Below are 26,635 nucleotides of genomic sequence, written 5' to 3'. Positions count from 1 at the left end.
GGCTGAAAGTTTGAGGAGAAAACTAGAAAGAAAGGGAAGGAAGAAGGGAGCTGGAATTTGAAGGACCTAGGAGGAGAATCAAGTGGTTGGAGGCAATTAAAATTGATCATAAACCAAGATTTTTCTGAGGTAAGGATTTATCTCTGTTTTGTTAAGTTTCTAAGCTTGATTTTTAGAGTGTTAACATGAAACTTGAGAGTTGGTGTGTGGCTGTTTGGTGGATTCTTGGGGATGAAGCTTGCTTAGATTCAGTTTGGGAATAAGAGGGATTTGCTTGGAGTTGGACTTGGAGAAGGCTCAGGGGCGAATTTCTACTTGAGGTAAGGGTTTTATGCATCTCTATTATGTATTAGCTGTTGTGAATCAAGTTTCTGGTTTGTTAGTTTAAGTTTCAAGCCAATTTGTGAATTGGGGATTTGATTGTGTGTTTGGGCTTGTTGTTGATGTTTCTGAGTTGTTAGATGGTCTATGTGGGGTTTTGAATTGAATTTGGGACTTAGGTATGCTTTGGGATTGATTTGGGAGTGTTTTGGCTCGGGGAAAATGCAAAAGAAAACCCAGACTTCTGGGTTCGCGAAGGGGCACCGCGGTGCGAGGCTGCTTCAGGATAGGGGAAAGCTGTCTGACTTGCTGGGCGTCGCGGCCCTCTAGGGCAGCGCCGCGGCGCTAGGCTATTTTTTAGAACATGGAATTTTGCAATTTTGAGCTTTTGCTCCGGGGGTTCAGGGGATGTTTCCGATGAATTGTTTTAGGAATTTTGGGATTTCGAGAGTGTGGGATTGGTCCCGGGAAGTGGTTTTGGATTGGTTAGTATTAAAGGATGTTTTATATGTGTTGTGACTAGGTCTCCAGAGAGGCTCGGGTTAGAGGACCGTGCTCACAACCTTGGTGCATCGAAAAGCTCGGGATACAGGTAAGAAAACCACTGTTCCCATAGAGCTTGTATGCAGGGCTGAACCCAATATGTTTGAATTGCAGGGTGTAGCCCTTTGATTGAATTTGTTAGTATTTAGTATATGTTTGTTATGCTATGAATGCGATTAAATGAATGTTCGGCGAGAGCCGGGAACGGCGCAGGCCGAGGTCGGCAAGGGCCGGGAACGGCAGAGAGCTGGGAACGGCGTTGGGCACATTGAGTGCTAGGCCGAGTACGGCAAGGGGTCGGAAGCAGCGTTGAGCACGTGGAGTGCGAGTTTCCAGGGTGAGACCCTATAGGATACCTGGGATATCCTCACGGTGTGGACCGCGAACCCAGGGCCTGGTAAAGCGCCTGGGACGGCGTGGACGCTAAGTGTTTGTTGTGCATATGTTATCTGCTTGTAAGGGTTTTCTTGCTGGGCTTCGGCTCACGGGTGCTCTGTGGTGCAGGTAAGGGTAAGGGGAAAGTCAACCAACCATGAGTACGGAGAGCGTGAAGCGGCGTGTACATGTTTGGCCTACCTGGTTGCCACGGCCAGTGGTTTTGGGGAGATGGTTGTACTAAAACTTAGATTTTGTCGTCTAGTCGACTTAAATTTGTAAATTATATGTTGTAAATATTTCTAAACAGTTTCTTGGGATCTCAAGTGTCAACTTCTCAACGATTTATAGTAAATGGAATTATTTTCAGAGTTTATATCACTGATTATGATTTAATCACACTTTTGACCTAAAAACCTCGATTAGCGAGTTAAATGCACATTTAAAACTCACCTAGTAACGACTCTAAGGAAGTAGAGCGTTACAGCTGCCATGGCCTCTCTCTGGTGGCGGTCCATCTCTGCCTGCCTTTCACTCAGCTCCAGGCGCTGCCGCTCAATTTCCTGTTGCTACCGCGCCATGATTTCGGCAGCACTTTCCTGGCAGGCCCTCAGATTGGCCAGCTCCTCATGCAATGCCCCTAGGGTACTCTTCAGCGTCGCGTCGTCCATTTCTTCCTCATCAAATTCCAGATGCGGCTCATCTTCAGCCACGTTTGGAGAAGGAGGAGGAGGCGGGTTAGATGGTGCAGCGTGTCACGGGCCGCCAATTTCAATACTCGAAAGGACGGAACGTGCGGCACTTGTTAGCGCTCGTAGCTAGCAAGTCAGCCTAGAATTCACACCTGCGGCAAGTAAACTCAATGGTTAGCCACGTTACAAGTCTAACACGAGTAAGGGCAATTATGAAGCGGGAGCAAGCACGAGGCAAGCTATCCAGAGGCAACATCCCACACAACAATCAGAGCATACAACACAGTCAAGTGGCACGCAATGGCCCAACGAAGGCAACAAACAAGCAACACATAGACTGTAAAGAAAGCATACACAAAGGGACATGGAAAAGCATCATTTTATTCATATAAGGCCTTGATAGGGCAAGGGAGTACATAGCTTAAGCCCCTATCTGCTGGTGGCCATGGTGCTTCCTTAAGTCACCAGGTCACCCCCCCCCCCCCCCTAAGGAGCATTCTAAGCAAATGAAGTCTTCCCAGGAACATATATGATTTTTGTCTGGGAGACATATGCATAATTACAAAAGTGTCATTCCCTACCCCTGAGGTTACTTGGTGCAAGACTTGACTAATGATCAAGCACCAAGGCATGTAACAGTCGACCAACCATGAGTTGGAGAGCGTGGAGCGGCGTTTGCATGTTCGGCCTACCTGGCTGCCACGGTTGGGGCTGTGTTTGAGAAATATACTGTAAGTGGTTGGTTTTGTCGCTTAGGTCAACTCTATCTTAACTTTTGATTTGTAATACATTTTTGAAACAATATTTTGGGATCCTGATGTATAACTTTTGTGACTTTAATGAATGTCCAAATTTTTTATAATTAACGTTCGTCAAATGAGTCTTTATTTCGATATAATCACATTTTTCAACCTAAAATCTTGATTAATAAGTTAATGACACATTTATAAATCATATGGTAACGACTCTACAGTAGTAGGGCGTTACAATATTTTAACATCTTCATTTATCTATTGCCAATATTATAAAATTTTGACACTTTTTAGCAAGGGAAAAGCCATACATATATAATTATAAAAAAAGTATAGATAAAAAAAATACAAATATAAATGACATTATGATAAATAAATAAGTTCAATATATAGGACTAAAATAATTTGTGAAACAATATAGTTACATGCTTTCAATTCACTTAAATATATACCTCTATTTAATAGAGAGTGCATGCATGTACCCCAAACTTGTTAGTAAGTGCTAAACATGTTCTTAATTAATCAATAAACACCTTAATTAAATGATTATTAATGATACGTCATTATGCTAGTACACACAATTATTCCAATTTTTACAAGGTTAATTTCACTATGCCTCCTCAATTGTGTACTACATCATACAAATCCCCAATTTTTAATATTAAATTAAGTAAGAGATGAAAACGAATTATTTAAATTAAAATTAAAAGATGAAAATAGAACCATAGCTATAATTCTATATCATTAGTGGAGTGATATATTAACATACAAATGACAAAACTTACAATATTAAAATAAGACCAACATTGAAACTACATTGTATTATGTCATGAGAGTGATAATAACTTCCAAAATCGACAAAAATAATATGAATTATATCTGCTCAGAATAATCTTAATGTGCTAAATCAATAAAAATAAAATAAAATTAGTCATAATTTTGGTTCTTAAATGTTGAAAAATATGAAAATGCATCTTTAATGTTTAACATCACAATTAATATAATTAACTTAGTCATGATAATTTAATATTGTACTCTAGATGGAAAAGTGCGTAGTGCATAATACTACATATACCATGTAACAACGTTCTTAAAACCTTAAGATGTTAAATTTTAATGTCTAAATTGTAAGTATCAAATTTGGGCATCAAGTATAAATATATATATATATATACATTTATTGATTTTTAAATTTAAACTTTGAAACAAGGATATTAAAATATTTATGAGATGAAATGTGACAAAAATATACTTAGAGAGCCACAGCTAGATTAATACCACCTACACTACTATTGTGGCAAAAAGTGATGTTTGTATACGATGTAATAATAATAAAAAATTATCACAGCACTTATTTTTCTTAAATCTACAAAGTAAATTTCGATTTTTTGGCAATGTTAAAACTAATATTTCATACATTAATGGATTAAGATTTTTAAATTAAATGACACATAAGCCTAATTATGGATTGGTACTAAATCGACTTCATGATAATTACTAAAGTGGAAAAAAATCCCATCAAAAAAAGAAACAAAACAGAACAACTACCATCACATTATTGCAAAAAATTGGACACAATCCTCGAGATGAAACAATAATTTATTGTTATTCCTTAAAATTGTTTATTTCTAGCAGAGAAAAAAAAAAAAAGTAAAGAATTTCTAGCTTTACAGTAGTATCAGATCGATCCTCCGTCTATTTCATCAAAGAAGCCCACGCGGTGTCCCTTCCCCGCTTTTCATATATTTTCTCCCTAATTAGGATACGGAAGAACAAGAAAATCCAGTAGAAGCTCAATGGAGCAGAAAACTCATTGATTTGATTCACATTCACGGCAACTCAACTCAATCGGACCACCCCACACCAGGTTCTTTCTCTTTTTAACTTCTTGTATGTTTCTCAATTCACCAGAAAAAAGAAGTGTACCAGATTCGATCCATTACGATTCGGATCTACGTCGTGGCATCTTAATTTGATAGCTTTGATCCCGTTCTTTCATTTCCCTCATTTTTTGTGAGAAATCTTTGTGGATGTGAATGTGTAGTGTTATTGTTGGTGTTTTCGAATTTGTGGGTTTTTGAATTTGAATGGAATCTGATTTGATTATGTAGCCAGAAGATGGCCTGGTTTAGTGGGAAGGTTTCTTTGGGTAACTTCGCGGATATCGCTGGCGCGGTGAATAAGATCCAGGAGAGCGTTAAGAATATCGAGAAGAATTTTGATAGCGCTCTTGGGTTCGATGACAAAGATAAAGAGAAGGCTGATTCCAGCAATGAAGGAGGTACTGCGTTATTATAGTTTCAATAGTGGGTAGAGTGCGTTTCTTAAGCCAAGGATTGTTTTCCTGCGAATTGACTATATCATTCTTTTCTCTACAAAATAATCTTGTGTCATTGTTTTTTTTAACCCCATCTTCCGTTAAAAGAAATGTTTTCAAATGATTTGTAAATAAAATGGACATTTTTGTATTGATTGATTTCTTCTTATATGCCTGTCAGCATCTGGGTTATGGAATTCATCCACTGTTATGGCCTTTATGGGGCAAAAAAGTGAGGAAGGTAGTTCTGAATCACCAAAAAAATCAGAATCACCAGAAAAATCAGAATCTCTTGAATCACCTGAAGTTGATAAACCATTAGGAGAGCTTGAATATCCAGAACATCCATCTACTTCAGAGGAACATGAAGGGGAACAAGTGGACATTTCATCATATTCAGCAAGCAAACGGACTGCTGCTGCCGAAGAAGACAGCGAAAATATAACAGCTGAAAAACATGATGACCATTCAGAAATGCAAGATGGAACAAATGCTGTTCTGTCAAGTCCTGAAAATCCTGAAACTATATCACCAATAGTGTCTTCTGAGCCATCTGGAGAACCTGCTGTTGAGAATCTGGAGCTGTCAGAATCTGTTGAAAGTCCGGAAGAGAAAGAGATTTCAGGAGATGGAAACTCGGGTAGTTTAGATTCAGTGCAAGAGAATTTGGGAGTCACTGAAGTTGAAGTTGATCAAGGTGAGGGCACTGCTTTCTTGCCAGATGAATCACATAATTTAACCACTGAGAATGGGAACATGCATGAACAGAAAGCAGAAGTGGAGAATCAGAGCACTGATGAAAGTAATGTGCTAGTAGGGAGCTCTGATGAACATAAGACACAAGGTGAGGAAAGCGTAGAGATTATATCTCGAGTCCAAACTGGGGAGTTGGCATATACAAGTACAAGAGTTACAACAGAGCCCTCTGCTTTTGAATCTTTTGCGGCTGAGGAGAGTGATAGTGCTGAAAATACCTCTAACGATGACATTCCAAGTACACTGCCTCCTTCAAATGACGCTTCTGAGGCAGCTTCGGAGCTGATTTCAAATGAGAATAACACATTTGTTAAACCAGCTTGTGCAGATCAGCTTGTTGATGATAAACAGAAGGACACCAGAGAACAACATTTAATGTCAGGAACAAACACTTCTGATCCTACAGATTTTGCTTTTGAACTGGAGAGGGTGAAAAAGGAGATGAAAATGATGGAAACTGCACTGCAAGGTGCGGCAAGACAAGCTCAGGTGTGTTTTCAGATAATATTGGATAATCTTATTTGTGTTCTTTTGATATGTTCTATGCTTTTCTTTAATTGCATTTCGACAGTTCTGAACTTCCTATCTATCTGTTTTTTCCAGTCAAAGGCTGATGAGATTGCCAAGTTAATGAACGAAAATGAACAATTAAAAGTTGTGATTGAGGAGTTGAAGGTGTGTAGAATATATTTGTCTTTGTTCTTTTAATTCATTTCACATTACATTAGTGCCAGAGACTTTGTTTAGATGTTCAATTTTTAACTGCTGAAACTTATGCACCTATCAGAGAAAACCAAGTGATGCAGAAGTTGAGACTTTGAGAGAAGAATACCATCAGAGGGTTGCAGCTCTTGAAAGGAAGGTATATGTGTTTTGTTACTCTTGTTTGTATGTAGTTTGAGTTCTGAATTTTTAATATGTAAGATGACATAGTAAGCAGTTAAATACTCTAGAATGGAGAATTTTCTCCACAGGACATTCCATTTAGATTGCAAGGAAACTAGCTAATGACCTTTCCCCTCCCCAAAATTTAAGGAATGAAAAGGTTCAAGATCAATTTGGTCAGAAATGAGTAATAAATTGCATTAATATTTTCACGATTGTTATGATAGATAGACCACCAATTCGATACACCTATGCTAGGTGTAGGACATCATAGTTGGTGAACAGATTTGGGAATTGGATAATTATGGGACATTTTAATTGTATTGGGATCAATCGGATTGTCTTAGGATTTCCTAGAGTCTGTTTTGTTTGGAAAGTTTATGGAAAAAAAATTAGATGTCAGTATACAAATTCTAATCTGTATTGTTGAGCAATATCTCTAGGAGAGAAACCAGGTCTCTTGAATTTCCTGGGAATTTAAATAAAAAATCACTCAGATTTCCTTATTTGTGTCATTGACTCTACTGTCGTTTATCATGTTAATTACTATGAAGATGTATTATGTATAGGAGGCATTGATGTTTAACCTTTTCTTAACTGTAAGTATTAATGGCTAGTGATTGATAAGCTTTGCCTTTTAAGAAGGATTTATTTGAAAATCATTTTTGAAAGACAACAATACAATTACATTAAAATGCTGATTGAACACGAGCTTCAGTTGAGGTGGAATAGTTGGGTGCTAATGCAGCAGTCCATTAGATGGGTACTCTGTTTTTGTGTTATTTTAATACAAACTCATAGAGAAACACATCTTAAATAATCTTCTCCGTTATAATTTAAATGTTTTATTTATTATGCATGATTTCAGGTATATGCTCTTACTAAGGAAAGGGATACTCTTCGGAGGGAACAAAATAAAAAAAGTGATGCAGCTGCTCTTCTCAAGGAAAAGGACGAAATTATTACCCAGGTTATGGCTGAAGGTAGAGATGCAAACTTTCTAGCATTTAAATGCTGTGAATTTTTTTACTGTCCTATATATATTTATTTATATAAATATTTTTCATTTAAGTTTAAGTACCAGTTTTGATGTGATTTTGTTGTATCATGTCTGGGATGTCAGCTTAGTCCAAACAAACCAGCGACCTTTATTTTGTGTATGTTGATATTTGAAGACATTTTTGTATTGTATTGTACAGGTGAAGAGCTTTCCAAAAAGCAGGCTGCTCAAGAGGGTCAAATTAGAAAATTAAGGGCTCAGGTATTAAGGATTTTTTCAAATTGTCTGGTTTTTCATTCTTGGCTGCTAGTAGTTTCGATTTTAAGCTATATTAATTTTTAACTTACATATATTCATTTGTGAAAGCTAGATTAGGGAGCTTGAAGAAGAGAAGAAGGTATTTATGACTAAGCTTCAGGTCAGTGATTCCTATGGCGTGCTTTAAGTTCATGATTAATTTTTCATTATTTTGAATAAAATGACCATCGCTCTTAGTTTCACATGAACTCTTTTAATGGGCATGAACTTTATGGCATAAATATAATTGGCTTAGTGTTTGTTTCACTCATTTGAAAGTTAGGAGTACTCTTTCTAGAGAATGTAGTAATGTAGTTGGATTTAAGTTTCTGTGATATAAATTGGCTTGATTTCAAATTTAACTTTACATCCTCATATTTGAGACTTGTAGGATAATCTCACCAATTTCTCTAGTTTAAATGTACATGAAATCATGCGAAATTCTTTAAGTACTTGATGAGAAAACACAATTATAGTAGTTCATTCATATATGATTATACCCAATAGTTGTATAAAAAGTTTAATGGATATGTTGTCGAGCCATTTCAAATGAAAGAAGTTCACCTGTTAAAATATTTATTAATGTCATTGATTTCGTGTGAAGCACTTTAAAGTGAGTTGCAAGTAATTCTTATTTTACGTCCAGGTAGAAGAGACTAAAGTCGAGAGCATCAAGAGAGACAAGTCAGCAACGGAGAAATTGTTGCAGGAAACAATAGAAAGACACCAGTCAGAACTTACTTTGCAAAAAGAATATTATACTAATGCTTTAAATGCTGCCAAGGAAGCTGAAGCCTTGGCAGAGGCACGTGCCAACAATGAGGCCAGATCTGAGCTAGAGAGTCGCTTGAGAGAGGCTGAGGAGCGTGAGTCTATGCTAGTTCAGGCACTAGAAGAATTGAGGCAAACTCTAAGCAGAAACGAGCAGCAGGTTTTTGTTCTGTCAGTTGTATTAATCCTTTGCTAAGTAGTTAAGGTCATTATTTGATTTATGTTCTTTATTATTTTCAAGGCTGCATTTAGAGAAGACATGCTTCATCGGGACATTGAAGATCTTCAGAAGCGTTATCAAGTGCGTACAACTTCCTTGGCTAAAGTTTTATCATTAGTTTTTTTTTTATAACAACCCATATTTTGTGCTATTCTTGTTCGGCTCTTTTTTTGCAAATTTAATTTGTTTGTTTTATCCAGGCAAGTGAGCGGCGATGTGAGGAGTTGATTACACAAGTTCCTGATTCTACTAGGCCCCTTCTAAGGCAGATTGAAGCTATGCAGGTGCAACATATTATAAATGAACTTTTGATCTATTACAAGGATTAAATTGTGCTTGGGCTACTAGTATTTCATTTCCTTTAATGTTGCAACCAATTAGGTTGTTTTTTTTTTAACTTGAGTGTTAAGGCCCTTTCATTTGTTGGTAACAGGATACAAATGCAAGAAGGGCAGAAGCTTGGGCTGCTGTAGAGAGAACCCTTAACTCCCGGCTCCAGGTTTGTAATTTGTTTCTGCTGGTTGTAGTTCAGTTGGAACTTGCTTCTGTCATTTATTCTTCTCAAATCTAATAGGAAGCAGAGGGCAAAGCTGCAGCTGCTGAGGAAAGAGAACGATCTGTGAACGAACGTCTATCTCAAACCTTATCTCGAATCAATGTTCTTGAGGCACAGGTTGTCCTCTTTAAGGGTTATGTTTTGTTGCTTACAAAGGAATTTCATTTATATGGTATCTGCTCACGCAATTTCTATATTCCAGATTTCTTGCCTTAGAGCTGAACAAACGCAGTTAAGTAAATCCCTTGAAAAAGAGAGACAAAGGGCAGCTGAAAATAGGCAGGAGTACCTTGTAGCAAAGGAGGAAGCTGACACTCAGGAAGGCCGTGTTGCCCAACTTGAAGAACAAGTTAGGGAACTCAAACGTAAACATAAGCAAGAGTTACAAGAGGCTCTGATGCACAGGGAACTGTTACAACAGGTGATGCTTCTGTTTATACATTAACGTTTTTTTTATTTATTCTTTAGGATTATTGGAGTTCAATATTTTGCATTTATTTTCTTGAGTATCTGATTACTTGTTATAACTATTTTTTTTGGTGAACAAGGATTCATTCTCTTCAAAGTTTTCATTGCCAGGTTGAGAGTATGTATGTTTGAGTTAGAAATGTGATATAAGAATGACTGAGAAAATTCCTGCTCTTTTGTTTGTTTTTCTTTATAGTTTAATCCTAAGAGCAGTTTCATTTTTGTAGTAATTTGATCCTAGAATATGCAATCTATAAAAGTTTTGGAATCTTTCTTAAAAAATAAGATTGCAGTAGATCATAATTTTGTGTTTGTTTGGTCATTAATTCTCGTCAAATTCACTGAATTATGCTTTTGAATTTTGTCAGGAAATAGAAAAGGAGAAAGCTGCACGGTTGGATTTAGAAAGGACATCTCGGGTTCATTCTGCTGCTGCATCTGATCAGACTCCTGCTAGGCAGAATTCTGCTTTTGAGAATGGTTGATCCTTGGATAGTAGTTTACATATATACATTTTGTAATGCATTGCCATTTCATTTAATTTGTCTGGTCTGTGCTTACTAATTTATAACTTCTTGCAGGAAACTTAATCCGAAAACTTTCAACTGCTAGCAGTCTTGGCAGCATGGAGGAAAGCTACTATCTGCAAGCATCTCTGGACTCTTCTGACAATTTATCTGATAGGAGGAGCGTTGGGGAGCCAACCATGAATCCCTATTATATGAAGAGCATGACACCTGGTGCTTTTGAATCTGCTCTTCGTCAAAAGGAGGGTGAACTTGCATCATACATGTCCCGCTTGGTGCGCTTTTTTCCCTCCTAAGCTCGTGTTAAACTATTTTGGCTCTACATATTTTTTATGTTTGGTGCCTTATCTTATTTCATAATTAAGCTTTGGAAAGAGCTTCTTTTGTTTGTATCAATTAGGTATTTTTCTTTTTCCTCAAACTTAACCATTTATAGAGTTTAAGTGATAACTCTGAGTCTGTTCTGCTTAAGTTTTCATCTTTAGGCAGTTTCGTTATTAATCTCTGATAATTTACTTCAGACAACAATGGAATCAATACGTGATTCTCTTGCTGAGGAGTTGGTCCAAATGACTGAGCAGGTGGGCTCCTATATGCTCTCTCTTCTGTGTTTTTTGTTCTGTTTTTTTTACTGTGTAACTGAGCTTGAGAATTGTGTACACCGTTACAGTGTGAAAAACTACGAGCAGAGGCTGCCACAGTACCTGGTATAAGGGCAGAGCTAGAATCTCTGAGGAGGAGGCACTCTGCTGCACTGGAGCTAATGGGTGAACGTGACGAGGAGGTATAAATTGCCTTTCAATTTGGTTCCTTCTGCTTTGATTGTAAATGGATTTTTGACCTCAAGTTTAAATGTTGTGAGTGGGGTATATCTTAATTGTATTTGAAGGTCTTACATTGCCGAGATATTTCCTGCATCATTTAGTAAGATGAGGTCTGAACCTTTCTGTTTCGTCGAAATCAAGCCTTGTCTTTAATGCTTCAAAAGAAATCACTTTCTTTCATTGACATGCATTAAAGACAGTCACTTAGGATTTAATAATCTTCCACAAAGAGTGGCACATTTGTACTTTTAATTATGTGGGGCATTTAGCTGTCAGTTGCTGATTCACGAGCGTTGTTTTATGTGCAGTTGGAGGAACTCCGTGCTGATATTATAGACTTGAAGGAGATGTACAGAGAGCAAGTAAACCTGCTTGTGAACAAGGTAATGTGCTCCACAAGATTGAACAATCGCTCTTCTTTACTGACAGGCTTCTTTTAAGTCACCTTTGCTGAGACATTACACCCTGCTTATTTCTGTTTACAGATCCAGACCATGAGTTCATAGTAAAAAAAAAGGAAAAATCTTGAGGTTTGAAGTCCTCCACCAACTCTTAAATTCATGGTACAGTTATCAAATACTCGGGTGAATGCAATCGGCTGCTCTGCTCGAATTTTTTTCATCCATACCCCTCATTTGATGTTTGTGATTTTTGGTTAAAGTGTTTAGGCAGCCATAGTGAAATATTTTTTTTTTAATGAACTTTGATATATATGTAACTATTTACTTGCTGTATATCATGAATCTTTTTGTCACACACAGATGATTAAGCTTAAAAAAAGCTTTCAAGTTTTCTTGTTGATTTATTGTAATAAGAGCATTTAATTTTTTTCCCAGAATCGGAGTTAATTTCCTCTTGTAAGTTGTACCTCGGCTCGAGAATAGTGCATACGGATTCACCACAAGTCATCTTAAGTAATGACAGTCTGACAATGACACCTACAAATAGATTTAAATATGTTGTTGAAAAAAATGTCTTAATTGCTATTTTATAGTTTATTCAATATATTTAGTTAGGATTAATATTTCGTGAAGAAGTCTACTATCTTAATAAATATGATTAAATAGATGTCTGTTAGATATTGATTAAGACATTTTCTTTTTGGACGATTTGAATTCTCAAAAAGTTGAAAGCTTAACAAGAGACGTTCATCAAGTGTGTGTCCTGTTATTATAGATTGATATTTTTTTTAAGTGCACTATCACTAATGTATGCAAGTAACGTACTAACCAGTTTTTTTCTCAAATTTGAGAAAAAAAATTTTGGGCATGTGATTAGTTAGTTATCTTCATCCAATCACGATTTGATTTATAATTCTGACGAATTAATGTTTCAGTTGTAATTGCTTCGTTTTTAATCAAAATAATATTTTTGAAAGGTCAATTGTATAGTTGCGTAGAATAACTTGCCACCAAACAAAAATCGACTTGAAAACAAACTAACAAAATGTAGTGGTGGCAGTGGCAGTAATAATGGACCGTGTCCGTCATTGAATGTTAGGTAGGGTCCTACTTTGTCAGACCATATGTCACTCGGCTCAGCATTTGAAGTTGGAAGTAGCATGGTAGACACTAGACGCCTCAATCTCATTTGTTGAAAACCTTTTCTTACTTTCATAATTTGCTTGCAATTTCTCAAGAATGTTTTAATTGCTACGATTAAACTAACCGAGTAGTATTAGTTAGTGCCTAACATATACTGACAATTTCAATTTTATAATACTTTGACGTTATTTCTATTTATCGTTTGCTATTGCTGTTTACTCCTAATTCCATCCCAATAAATCGCAGAAAGGGAATATATTATAATATAATTAATTAATGTGCTTACAATGGAAACATGATATTTTTAATCAAAAGGTTACATGTGACAAAATAATAATAATAATAATAATAATAATAATAATAATAATGCATTTGTGCTTATTGCCGAACTAGTAGTAGGATAGTTTGCTGCTCTTTTTTTTTTTTAATTAGCCGGAAGCAATTGTGCAGATAAGATTATGACTTGATTACTAATATTTTATATGAATATTTGCGACAAAAGTATTTAAATTATTAAATTTGTAACACTTAAATATTTAAATTATTTTTATGACGACAAAAGTATTTTTCTTGTGTTGTGTTTGTGACATATTTGAGAAAATATCTAATTAAATGAATATTTATGATAAAATTATTTAATTTAATAAATATATGCTACAAAAATACATAAATTATGAAATATTTACAAAAAAAAAAAAGAAAAAAACTTAAATTATAAACAAATTTAATTTCACATAAAAATAAACAAATACACAAAGTTATAGACTTTTATCATCAAAAGAAAATAATTTGAAGCTTTAAGTGCTACTAACAGACTCTTGAAAGACACTTATTAAATTAAAATTTGTTGAACTCAAGACCCTTAACACCATAAGAGATGTTTGGGTTTGAGCATAAATAAAATCGTGTCTGAAATTGATTGGACAGATCTGAAAGCTGCAAAACACCTGATCCGGCCGTTGCCAACTATCAGAGGACAGGTGTCGTTCTCAGAGGGAGAGCTCTCTTCTAGTACTTTCTCTGACCTCTTTGCTTCCTAAATCATCTTTGTTTCTCTGCTTAAAGATTTTGTTTTTTTAGAAGGGTCATTAGATTTAGACTCACTACCATGTGATTATCATATTTATATTCATGTCACCTTACCATCGCCATTATCATCATCATCATTCGTATGTACGACTCTTTTTCTTTCTTTGTATTCTGCCTCTTTCTCTCTCTAAACTAAAATCTACATCTCTGCCATTACATTTAACAAAGAAATAAGAAAAGCTTTCTCACTCATCGCTCAGATTTCCTTGTCTTCTCTTGGTGAAGCCATTTAACACTTACAGTGACTGACTCTCTCCGGCGCATTTTAGCATCGTCTTCTACCTCCTTTCTCTCACTCTTGGACTGATTTCAATCTCACCGTTTTCTTTCTACCTCTGCATTTCTACAAGGTTCTTTCTCTTTCTCTCTTTTTAATATATATATGTATGTATGTGGTGAATGAGCAACAGCTTATTTGATTTGTCCAGTTATTGCTTAAATTAGAAGAGAATGTACATGTGCTGAACTCTGTATGTACATTTACAAACAGTATTTGCAGTCGGCCGGTGAGCACCCTCTTGCGGAAGTTGGGAGGGTTCTGTAATATTGATATGAGAGGGCGTCAGCACGACGCATTTTCCACGTACAAGCGTGGACAAGCGAGGGACTATTCCAATGTTTATGACGAAGATGGAAGTTCTGGTACTCTCTAATTGCTCATTCACCATTTCTAACTTGTGTGTTTTGGTTGGGATTCTTGTTTTAGAAGTAGACATTGCTTAAAATAGTCTTTCAAATGATTGTATGGTGTAGTAACTGGCAGATGTAGTACTTGGGCCTTTTCTTTTTCCTTTTTTCGTCTTCTTTGTTGTGACTTGTGAGGACATAACAATACTTTTAACCTTTACATACAATCTGGGTATTGACATTATTAATTTCTAGCGCATTGCCTTGACATCCGCCTTTCTATCTCAACAACGTGATTCGATAAAAGTAAATATAGGTCATCATTTTAGATGATTTACAATTAGTAAGTACATTATTGTATCTGTTATGTGAGGGCAAAAAACAGTAGCAGTAATTTAAGTGGGGTTGTAGCACCTCTATTTCTCTGTTGATACTGACACCCGTGTTGGTTTCTTGGATGGAACTTTTTAGTACGTTTAGTGAATGGCAAAGATATTGGGAACCCTTCATGGAGACGCTCTTTACCGCATATGCTTATCGCTGCAATTTCTTCTTTCTTGTTTGGATACCATCTCGGGTATCTACCAAATTATTCTTGTTTTTTTTACTTATTATTTTATCATATGATATTATGCCTAAAATAATTACTCTGTATTTATGCTAATGCAGAGTGGTCAATGAGACACTAGAGAGTATATCTGTGGATCTTGGCTTCAGTGGGAATACTTTAGCTGAAGGTACTTTACTTCATAGCAGTCTTAATCTTGGTTGTGTACTTTTAAGCATTCAAATTTATTATTTTATTTTCTTCTCCAAAGAAAATTTATTAGTTTGATTTATTGTTATGTTGATGTAGGTCTAGTGGTAAGTACATGTTTAGGAGGTGCTTTTGTTGGATCTCTATTTAGTGGATGGCTTGCGGATGGAGTTGGCCGTCGAAGGGCATTTCAACTCTGTGCATTGCCAATGATAATTGGTTCATCAGTGAGGTCAGCAATATATTCAAGCAATTGTTATTCATTCTTTTTCAAATGTGATCAATCATGTAGTTACTAGAAATGCTTTTTTCTGAAAGATGTTAGTTTTGTGCAAATGTATTGCAATGAAAAAAAGGTGTTCAAAGAATTAAGTGCTCCTACAAGGTATTTAATTAGAAAGTTGAAGGTTTTTTAATTTGAGGTTATACATGTGGGAAATCTTACCTCTATCTAGTGTAAACGGGAAACTCTATCACAAACTCACAGTAGACTGGCTCTCTAGCACTTGTTGAAATGGAAATGATTTAAGATACTTTTTATATTTGTTTAGCATTGCTGTAGTTCTGCTCTAGGTAGGAATTCTTCTTCTTTTTTCCATTTATTTAAGACACTGATTAGAATTAGAAGAAAAACAGGAGGAAGAGAATATTACTTGAAACGAATAGTTTATACGACAACTATAGAGGGGTTAAGTGACTCCATGTACCTGACTTGAATTTTTTTCAATAAATTAGAATATATTTTCCTCAAGTTTTTTGGTATCATCAGAGACTACTTGCATGTAACATTTTCTTGGTGTAGTTATTTTTTAACTCACATGACGTTTACCGAAGAGTTTAAACAATCTTGCAGTGCAACAACTAAAGGTCTGTGGGGTATGCTCCTTGGGAGGTTATTAGTTGGAGCTGGAATGGGCATTGGTCCAGCTGTTGTCGCTCTCTATGTAGCAGAAGTATGAGAGATAATCTTTTACAGATGATTCAAAGATTGCCGAGTTTTCTTTTTTAACTTTTTCTGTTTCATCAAACAGATTTCGCCAGCCTTTATAAGGGGTAGGTACAGTTGCTTCACACAAATTGCAACATGTCTTGGAATTATGGGGGCACTTTTTATCGGACTCCCAGCCAAGGAAAGAGGGGGTTGGTAAGTAACTAACTATGTTAAAAATCAATGTCGAATACAGTAACATATTTATCTCTCCAACTACTGTAAAACTTTCCAACAAACATGATGATGTGCTAGGTGGCGGGTTTGTTTTTGGGTGTCTGCTGTGCCTGCTGCAACACTTGCTGTTCTCATGGAGTTCTGTGCAGAGAGCCCTCATTGGCTTTTCAAGGTCATATGCTACACGTGCTAATTTTTTTTAAAAAAATTGACATGTTCCCTAAATAATCAGAGAAGTTATTTGCATCATCAACTCACCATCAGATGCTTAAAGCAAATTCACAAGACTCATATTTTATTTGTTTTTCACTCCGTTAAGGTGGTTTTTCAATTGAGATACTGATAGATGTTTCTGACTTGATTTAGAAAGGAAGAGGTACTGAAGCTGAAGCTGAATTAGAAAGGCTTTTAGGAGGATTATATGTTAAATCTGCAATGGCAGAATTGTCCAAGTCTGATAGAGGGGAGGAATCAGATTCAGTTAAATTCTCAGAGCTACTCTATGGTCGTCATTTCAAAGGTATTAGCTCTGATTATAATTGTTTACCTATGACATTTATTTTTCCCTCTACATGGTTACCTTATCATTTCCACATTTTGCAGTGGTTTTCATGGGGTCTACCCTTTTTGCTTTGCAACAGCTATCTGGCATAAACGCTGTATTCTATTTCTCTTCAACTGTATTTAAGAGCTTTGGGGTACCATCGGAGTCTGCAAACATATGTGTAGGAATCGCAAATTTTTTGGGTATAGCTTTACTCTCTTATTGTGCATGTATATACACGTGTGTAGTATTTAGTTTTCACTTTTTGTTCTACTTCAGGATCAGTTATTGCGATGATATTGATGGATAAACTTGGAAGAAAGGTGCTTCTTCTCGGGAGTTTTTCTGGCATGGTAAGCTCTCAAAGAAAACAAAAGAGACAGTCTAAAATATGAGTGTTGACCTGCAAATGACATGCATTTCATTTTAGGTAGTGTCATTGATCCTTCAAGTGATTGCAGCAAATTCTTTAGCATCAGGATCTGGGGCATTGTATCTATCTGTTGGTGGCATGCTTCTGTAAGTGGTCATCAATCTATTGTAACAGACATGCTAGATCATGTCGTCTAAATAGTTGCATCTTTAAAGCTCAATTGCCTTCGCTGTGTTACTAGTGTATGGCTAATCAAGAAATAGCAAATGCAGATTCGTCTTCATGTTTTCCCTCGGCGCTGGTCCAGTCCCCAGTCTCCTCCTTTCTGAAATATTCCCAGGTCGGATCAGGGCTAAGGCTATGGCAATTTGCATGGCTGTGCATTGGGTAATTTTTCTGAATTGGTCGTTCCTATGTTGCTTTACACGAACTTACTAGCAAAAATTGATCATGGCTGATAAACTAGTATCCAATTCTCCTTCAGATTTCTAGAAAAGAAGACAGACTATAGAAAACAGAACTTGGACTGAACTACATTTATATTAACTGATTAATGTTTTATTATTTGTTATTCTGACGTGACTGGCCTTTTAACAGGTGATAAATTTCTTTGTTGGTCTCTTGTTCTTACGGTTGCTGGAGCAGATTGGGGCACAATTTCTGTATTCAGTCTTTGCCACCTTTTGTTTTGTGGCAGTGATTTTTGTGAAGAGAAATGTGGTGGAAACAAAAGGGAAAACGCTCCAAGAAATCGAAATAGCACTTATTCCACCGGAGTAAAAGGCTCATTTTGCAATTCTATAGGCGATTTACACAAGTTTCTTATTGATTTATGGTAAAATACGATATTAAACCTTAAATTTACATTTGTTCTGCCAGATCAGTTGTAATTCCCAACACGAAGTTCTCTTTGGAGAATTTAGAACAAACGATCATCATGCTCACACTGGAAGGCCTATGTATATTGTTATTTGTTGGAGCTGTTTTTTTTACTGAGCACATTGATGTTATATATATATATATATAGGGAATGGATTTTGTCCTGCCCGTTGAAAAACGGAATTACGTTTTTGAATAGTAGTCGTTGGATTGAATTTTAAGAGATGGGATGAGTTTAGTATTTAGTATAGATTGGTAGGAATAGTAAGGGTAAGTAGGGTCTTTGTTAACTTAAAAAGAACGTGAACTAGTTGTGTATTTATCATTAAATATTCACTCATCTTTGTTTTTGTAATAAAAAATTAATTGTTTTTAAAAGTACATGTGATGTTACGGATGTGATAGTTACTTTAAACCACCATCAACTTAACCCCATTTCTCTCAAACTGCTTACCTACGAACTGTCAACACCTTCTTCACTACTCTCATTTTTTAATTAAAACTCTCTGCATTTTGCATGGGAGTTCTTGAGGAGGGTTGAAGAGTGAAATATTTTGTAGAGATTTGGACTATACTTTAAGGTATTTTTTGTAGTTTCGTTTATAACACCACTATTTTCATTACTCCTTGCATCCTCTCATCTTCATATGTTTACTCTTTCTTTTTCTGTAACCAATCGAGAAGAAGAGATTCTATTGTAGTTGTTTTCGGAGGGTTGAAAGAGTGAAAGATTTTAAGAGATTCGTATTATACTTTAAGGTAATTTTTCAAAATTTTCTCAATTTTTGTTTTGATTCTTGTTTGTAGAGTTTGAAATTGTGTAAATCATCTATTGATTTTGTTCTTCTTGTGTTGTCGTTTTCATGGTTTTTCTAAAAAAAAAATTAGAAATTGTTAGTGCCAAGTAAGTATCGTTGTACTTTTAATGTTTCTCAAAAATTTATTCAGTGTCGTTGTTGGTAGTTGTGGGTTGGGTCCGAGTTTGGGAATCTGTTTTTCATTTTGTTTTTTTTTTGTGCATTCAAGGACTGTTAATTTGTAAATACATTTCGATTAGGATTTTTATAACTGTTTTAGACTGAGATTTTTAAGGTTTAAAGTAAAGAATTTATTTTGTTACTAATTTTTTATAAAAGGAATTTATTCAATTTGTTTAGGGTCATAGTGATTATGAGATTGGCAACGATTTTACATTGATGTGTTTATAATGTGCTTTAGTTTGGTTACATTTGATATAAGATTGAAGAATTGGTCTATTTATTGGTTTAATTTTGGTTCTGAGAAAAGGGATTGGGTTCAAGTATTTTAATTTTGAGGTTAAATATGATATTATTCATTACATGCGATGCTATACATCTTATCAATTTTTATTCATAAATGATTTTTAAAAGTGGACAAAATCCTTCCAAAAATGATATGTGTTGTTATATATGAAATTGTTTGGGTTTCTTTCTGTGCCTAAAATGATTTTGGCATTGATGTGTTTATAATGTGCTTACTCGTTTGGTTTAGGTCGTTTGACATTCTGTTTTGGTGTGTTTAGTGACTTATTTTTTGTGTTCTGTGATACGTACTGTTATTAGAACAAATGCCTTGGGTTGCTCTCTACGCCTTACATGATTAGAACTATAGTGAGATGAAGTTCTGTTTCCCTGACTTTGTCGAAGCTATGCCACCAAGAGGGACAAAACGACTACATAACCAAGCACACAAAACCCGAACTCCCAACTCAAGCAAGATTGCTGACAACGTACTATAAACAGTGTGTGAATTTTTTCACAAGAAACATGTACCACAAAATTGCTATAGAAATTGAAATGGAGAATAGTTATTGTGTGCTCAATGAGCAAGAAGATGACGAGTGGAAGATCTTCACCATTGGAAAATTCCAACACCTTGAGGTACAATACACATCTCAACATCAAAATTGCCTACACTGTAGTTGCTTGATGTTTGAGAGTCAAGGCTACCCATGTAGATATTTATGGGCTGCCATGAAAAGATTAAACATTAGGAGAATCCTAGATTCCCTTCTCAAGAAGCGATGGAGCAAAGATGCCACGCGAAATGTACACCTTCAATTTATCCATGCAGCATCACAGTAAGAAAACATTTTCGAGATGCCCAGATTTGAATCCCTTAATTTACAAACAGATACCTTGAATTTCCATGCTTCCAATTTACCGAATTTGTACTACAATGCCAAAGAAGAAATTTCACGCCTCACAACAAAGTTCAAAGAGGAGTTCGAGTTGAACTCCAATCTCAAAGACGAGACACCACAACCAGGCAGATATAATGACAACCCCAACATTCTAAAAGACCACGAAGTGGTCGGAACCAAGGGCACATGTAATTCAACTCCACGGGAGCGAGAGGGAGTCCCATGAAGGCAAAAACATCGTCGCATATGTCGATCCACCTGCCATGACTACCGTATGTGCCCAAACAAAGATCAATACGATGCAACACAGGATCCAGAACCTAGCAATCCTCATATTCACCTCGGAGTTGACTCACACTCTGATTTCACAGACATGTACGTCCCTGATCCACCAGGCTTAACACAAGAATCATACCACAATGACTTATTCTATTACTAGTTCTTCTATATACTACTATTGCTTCATATGCTATAACTCTAACATGCTTCAATTTATATTTTAACTTCTTCTATTACTAGTTCTTCTTTAAACTATTACTGCTGGTTATGCTAAAACTCTAAGGACTGCTTTAGTTTTTATTTTCCATGTTTACTTATTAACTTTGTCACATATTATTACTTTAGGTCCAAGTTAAATTTATCTTTATTTTTTAGAAATAAAAAATTGCTCTGAAATTAATCTTAAAAATTACATTCAAACATCCTAATAACATCATGCTTCTTATAAGAAAAAAAAAATTAAAAACAATATATTAATTATTATTTTAAATCTCAAGTTATGTACAACCATTTCGCCTTAAAATATTTATACTCCAATATATATTCAATACAAATTCATATAAAAAATGACATCTCCATGCTTTTAATTTATTTTGTGAATGTTCTCAAAACCCTCAATGTGCTTCAACATTCATCCTGATGTACTCCTTTGTGTTATTCTACGTTCACAGTATGTGTTATTATGTACTTTTAAAATATTACGATTCTCCCGCCCATAAGTGTACATGTGTTAAAACAATAATGCCCTCGCCACTAACACTAGGACTCACCACCTGTACTTGTGCCTGGTATTTCTGTGACAGTTTGTACTTTCAAACATAAATTTTTAACAAAATATAAAACAAAAAATCCATTTGGTTAACAAAACCATCAACATGGTTTCAACACAATTAAAAAATCAATAAAGCATGTGGCACCCTCTCGTGCCATACAACGTAATGCATTCTGTTTTCTTCAAGAATGGGACAAAATCGAAATATATATATACATGGAAAAGTTATCAATGGGTATTATCCACATATGACTGCCTAGATAAATGTGCAAATATGCTCACATGACATGTATGTGACTTAGTACATAAAGTCACCAACAAGTAGGGGTGTTCATTGGATGACATCCAATGTTTTTAAGCCCATCCGATCCGATCCAATCATCCAATTGGATGTTGGATTTTTGGAACCGATCCGATCCAATCATCTTGAACCAACCGATCCGATCCGATCCAATGGATGATTGGATCGGTTCGGTTCCATCCATTGGATGCATCCATTGGTTATCCGTTGGATCGGATCGGATCCATCCGATCTTTTAAAACCTTTATTTAGGCTGATTTTTTTTGAAAAAAAAATATTATTTCAGTTATAAAAACACTAATTACTCATCCAAATAATAAAAATATTTAATTGTAATGATTTAGAAGTTTACAACACAAATCTAATATAAAATTAAAAACATAAGTCTTAATAATTTGTAGGAATCCAACATAAAATTACAATAATACATCATAATTAAATAAAAAAGTTTAGTACATAAAATATAATATATGTAAACAGTAAATGTAATAAAATATAATATATTTTAACTTTTAAAAAAATATATAATATATTTTTTATCTGAATATTAATTGGATGGTATTGGATCATTATTGGATTGGATCGGTCGGTTGGATCCATTGGATTTACATGTCATCCAAGAACCGACCGATCCAATATTGGATTTTTAAAAATGTCATCCGATCCAATCCAATCATGATTGGATATCCAATTTTTAGCGGTCGGTTGACATTGGATCGGTCGGTTTGTTATTGGATCGGATCGTTTCTGCACAGCCCTACCAACAAGTAAATTTTTTTTTTTCATAAATTTTTGGTTTTGGTCATTAATTTCGAAATTGCCTTTTTTTTTTGCCATTATAGAAAGTGATTCCAACTAATAAGAAGTAAGCTTTCTTTTTAAATTTTGACTTAATTTAAACATTTTAAAATTAGGATTTAATAATAAATATACACTAATTTCTTAAACTCACACATTCCATTTTCTTGAAAAATGGGACAAAATCCAAATCTTATACATATATATATATGAAAAAAATTTCAATATATTACTCACACATGAGTACTTAGAAAAATGTGCAAATATGCTAACATGATATATATGTGACTTAGTACATCAAGTTACTGATAAGTAATTATTTTTTTTTGCATAAATTTTTTGTTTTGTATTAATTTCGAAATTGCTAAAAATAGTGATTCCAACCAATAAAATTGTAAACTCTGTTTTTTTTAGTTTTTACTTAATTTAAAATTTTAAAAATTAGGTTTCATAATATATATTATTTTGCAAGCCTTCGCGGTACCCAAAGCTACAAATGAAGTTTATCTTGTTCGAAAAACTGTTATTTTATTGACTGCGACAAAGACATGTGTTATTATTTAAAAGCAGCAGCAACGTAAAAACACAAAAACCACAATATTATTAGAAAACAAGACAGGCCATCAATTATTTCTATATATGTTTCCATATTTTTCGTGGGCATGCTTTTTGAGAAATTCTAAAAAAAAAAATTAAACAAAAGTATACATTTTTACAGAAGTGAAATGAAGTCGTTCCCAAATACCAAAACAGAGCTAACTATATTTACCACTCATAGCTCTTGGTGTTAAAAAACTACGGCCAACATGCGAATCAATCACCATAACCAAGAGAAGAGGATAATATGTGTTGTAATAATACAAAGCATATTATTGTTTACTTGAAAAAAGAACTGAGGTGGTAGTGTAATATTTTGTACCTTTACCACTACACAACCTCTCTCTTACCTATTTTCCTCTCCTCTTTAATTGTACCGATCTCAACTCTGCCACCACCCATCTCCTCCGGTCCGGCTGACCATATTTTCCGTTCGACAATCTCCGTCCATCTATTCCTGCTTAATATCTGATGTGGTAACCTTCTTTCTTATTTGAATCTCTCATCTATCTTTGATTTTGATCTACTCGGTCTGTAATATTATAAAATTTACTTTTCAAATCTCTCTCCATAGTTGGGAAGCTGCTGTTATTAGTTTGGAATTTATAAAAAAATTCTTTTTGAGAGATGAATTTATAAAATGTCATAATTATTGAAAACTATAGTTCTATTTAAGAACAGCTACCACCTGTTTGATAAAACTCCTCATAGAAGAATCTGAGAAAACTTTGTTTTTTTTATTTCAATCTTTTCAGATATCATTTCTCTGCTGAATACGTTTGTTTTTTCTCTTTTATATACATACATTTATATAATAGTCCATTCTAATATAAAACAACAGTATGCTAAAGTTTACTTACTAGTTTTGCCATGTAGAATCATTGCTAAAAGGATTTAAGCAAACTCAAATCATTTCTCTTGCTGTAAAATATAATCTATTAGTTGCTGGAGGATTTCAAAAACTTATTTGGAAGGTGAGTTCTATTTCAGATTTTTGAGTATCAAATTTGCATATCAATTTGAATGCTCTGACTGGTTACTTGTAGTCTTACCAAGCCTTGATTTAAATTTTTGCATTGACTGACTTTTTGCACAGCTTGTAGATTCTGCTGCAGTGTTAGTCTATGTTTTTGTGGTCTTTATTTTTGAGTTTGTAAATTGCCACTTTCCCTAATGCAGTGGAAAGGTCTTAATCCCGTAGCCACACACACTCAGTGAACACACCGATGCTCAAGGAGAAGGCTCACCGAGTCTCTCAGCAACTTTCATTATCTTCTGCAGCTTCCCAACGTTGGAGAACCGAAGTCCAGAGAAACCAACTAGCTTCCAAAATCTCATCTATTCTCCTACAGAGACACAACTGGGTTCAACTCCTCCAAAACCTCAAACTCACCCCACCTCTCTTCCTCCAAATCCTACATAGGATCCAGAACAACCCACGCATCTCGCTGGACTTCTTTCATTGGGCCAAATCGCATCTTGGGTTTGAATCAGACCTCAAATCCCAATGTCATGTCATCCAAATCTCACTCGGGTCTGGCTTTACTCAATCTGTGAAGCCCCTTTTGGATTCTCTGGTTCAGAGCTACCCTGCACCAGTTCTTGTAGAGCACTTGACTCTGTCATGTAAAGGTAAAAATTCTCTGTTCCTATCTTTGAGCTTTGTTCTCGAAACTTACGGACGGAAGGGTTTGTTCAGAGAAGGCTTAGAGGTTTATGGAAAAATGAGAGTTCATGGTTATACCCCCTCGATTAGTGTCTGCAATGTTCTTCTTGATGCTATTCAACGAGGGAATGAGATTAGATTGGCTTGGTCCTTTTATGGTGCCATACTTCGAAATGGGGTCTTGCCGAATAAATTTACATGGTCCCTGATAGCACGAATTATTGGTAGAAATGGGGAACATGAAAGAATAGCTAGAATTATAGAATTGGGTGTTTATAGTTCTGAGATATATAATTCTCTTCTTGATTGTCTTACCAAAAGTGGGAACTTTAAAGCTTCATTTGATTGCTTAAATGAGATGCATGAAAGAAAACTTAACCCGGGTTTCAGTACTTTGAGCTTGATTCTCAATGGGGCTTGTAAATATGAAAATTCTGAAGCGATTGCTAGAATAATGAGTATTATGGTTGAAAACGAACTCATTTCTATGAGTCCTTTATGTGAATATGATACAGTGATACAAAAACTTTGTGGCTTGAACCGAACATATGCAGCTGAGATGTTCTTTAGGAAAGCTTTTGATGAAAATATTGGATTGCAGGATGCTACTTACGGGTATATGCTAAGGGTGTTGTCTAAAGAAGAGAGAACGGATATAGCAATTTGGATATACAGTCTAATTTCTGAGAAGGGTGTTGTATTGAATGAGGCGACTTATAATGCATTTGCTAGTGTCCTTCTCAGGAAAGAGCAATCTGAGGAGGTATGTGAGTTGTTAATGGAACTTATAAAAAGAGGATTTAGTCCTTGCTCATCAGATTTGTCTGGATTTTTAGCGGTTTTATGTAGAAAGGGCAGATGGAGAGAGGCAGAAGACATGTTGAATGTGATATTGGACAAAGGACTTTTGCCTGATTCATTATCTTGTTGCTCGTTAGTGGAGCATTACTGTTTTAGCAAACAGATAGAGTCAGCTATCAAATTGCATGATAAGATGGAAAAAATGAACCTTAGTTTGGATGTAACAACTTACAATGTACTTCTTAATGGCCTGGTTGTGGTAAGGAGAATGGAAGAAGCAGTCAGGGTGTTTGATCACATGAGAAGCCACCAAAAGCTAAGCAGTGCCAGTTTTACAGTTATGATTCAAGGGCTTTCTCGTTTAAATGAACTCAGGAAAGCCTTGAAACTTCATGATGAGATGTTGAAGATGGGACTTAAGCCAGAGGAAGCAACGTATAAGAGTTTAATATTTGTGTTTAAGTAAGATAAATTTTTTGTAGCGCATTCACTCTATTCGGTTAAGCTGACTGTAACCATTTTTTGAATTTTTTTTTTAATATTAAATTTACATGGTTGTTCTATCCTGTTAATATGTGAAAGGTCATGGACTCGCTTGATTTGTATATACATTGTGGTATAGTTCCTATAAATGATTAGCAACAGAAAGTCACTTATGTCAGATTAGTTTCCAGTTTTAACTAACTAATCCAACTCAGCTAAAAATATCTTTCAAGGCCACTCGTGTTCAGCTGCCTATATATACTGGTTCATTCTCCTCATTTAATACACAGAAAAAGAGCAAGAAAGAGAGAGAGTTTTGGTACAGAGTAAAGAGTGAGATTGGGGTTCTTGGGTTTTGTAATGAGCTGCATATGTTGATGAATATGCAAGCTCGGGTCTGAGTGTTCTTGAGAGAAAGACAAGCACTTTGAGAGGATCCAAGAGAGTTGAATCTACTTGACTGTATTGTACCAAGAAATTGTTCTTATCAAT

The 26,635-nt window shown here is 35.3% G+C and overlaps 3 protein-coding genes across 7 annotated transcripts; all 3 read left to right on the top strand.

The window, feature by feature from the left end:
* Positions 1–4,300: 4,300 nt before the first annotated feature.
* On the top strand, positions 4,301–12,142 carry LOC133795779 (golgin candidate 5). Of its 2 annotated transcripts, none has more exons than XM_062233240.1 (20): positions 4,301–4,550; positions 4,799–4,964; positions 5,182–6,245; positions 6,360–6,431; positions 6,544–6,618; positions 7,510–7,624; positions 7,841–7,902; positions 8,012–8,059; positions 8,585–8,869; positions 8,951–9,010; positions 9,130–9,213; positions 9,363–9,428; positions 9,504–9,602; positions 9,688–9,906; positions 10,322–10,433; positions 10,535–10,755; positions 11,002–11,061; positions 11,151–11,264; positions 11,613–11,687; positions 11,790–12,142. In XM_062233240.1, the coding sequence occupies exons 2-20, from the start codon at positions 4,802–4,804 to the stop codon at positions 11,808–11,810; spliced, it is 3,015 nt and encodes a 1,004-aa protein (XP_062089224.1). In that variant the 5' UTR covers positions 4,301–4,550; positions 4,799–4,801; the 3' UTR covers positions 11,811–12,142. The 2 variants fall into 2 exon arrangements, with proteins under 2 accessions (XP_062089224.1, XP_062089223.1); XM_062233239.1 differs by having other exon boundaries at positions 4,302–4,550; positions 4,795–4,964.
* Positions 12,143–13,840: 1,698 nt separating this feature from the next.
* On the top strand, positions 13,841–18,399 carry LOC133795775 (probable plastidic glucose transporter 3). Of its 3 annotated transcripts, none has more exons than XM_062233236.1 (15): positions 13,841–13,859; positions 14,163–14,287; positions 14,428–14,579; positions 15,036–15,141; positions 15,234–15,301; positions 15,421–15,553; positions 16,175–16,274; positions 16,353–16,465; positions 16,565–16,658; positions 16,853–17,006; positions 17,090–17,233; positions 17,310–17,383; positions 17,461–17,549; positions 17,676–17,790; positions 18,001–18,399. In XM_062233236.1, the coding sequence occupies exons 3-15, from the start codon at positions 14,489–14,491 to the stop codon at positions 18,181–18,183; spliced, it is 1,464 nt and encodes a 487-aa protein (XP_062089220.1). In that variant the 5' UTR covers positions 13,841–13,859; positions 14,163–14,287; positions 14,428–14,488; the 3' UTR covers positions 18,184–18,399. The 3 variants fall into 3 exon arrangements, with proteins under 3 accessions (XP_062089220.1, XP_062089218.1, XP_062089219.1); XM_062233234.1 differs by lacking the exon at positions 13,841–13,859 and adding an exon at positions 13,928–14,021; XM_062233235.1 differs by lacking the exon at positions 13,841–13,859 and adding an exon at positions 13,933–14,017.
* A 4,878-nt stretch (positions 18,400–23,277) lies between these two features.
* Positions 23,278–26,221, top strand: LOC133795770 (pentatricopeptide repeat-containing protein At4g21170). Of its 2 annotated transcripts, XM_062233229.1 has the most exons (3): positions 23,278–23,669; positions 24,070–24,167; positions 24,373–26,221. In XM_062233229.1, exon 3 carries the CDS (start codon positions 24,420–24,422, stop codon positions 26,124–26,126), a length of 1,707 nt encoding a protein of 568 aa, XP_062089213.1. In that variant the 5' UTR covers positions 23,278–23,669; positions 24,070–24,167; positions 24,373–24,419; the 3' UTR covers positions 26,127–26,221. The 2 variants fall into 2 exon arrangements, with proteins under 2 accessions (XP_062089213.1, XP_062089212.1); XM_062233228.1 differs by lacking the exon at positions 24,070–24,167.
* The last annotated feature ends 414 nt before the right edge of the window (positions 26,222–26,635 follow it).

This window comes from Humulus lupulus, chromosome 8 (assembly GCF_963169125.1).
Source record: "Humulus lupulus chromosome 8, drHumLupu1.1, whole genome shotgun sequence".
In the NCBI taxonomy this organism is placed as follows: domain Eukaryota; kingdom Viridiplantae; phylum Streptophyta; class Magnoliopsida; order Rosales; family Cannabaceae; genus Humulus; species Humulus lupulus.
Note: the sequence above shows the minus strand (reverse complement) of the source record. Positions and strands in the feature narration are given on the sequence as shown.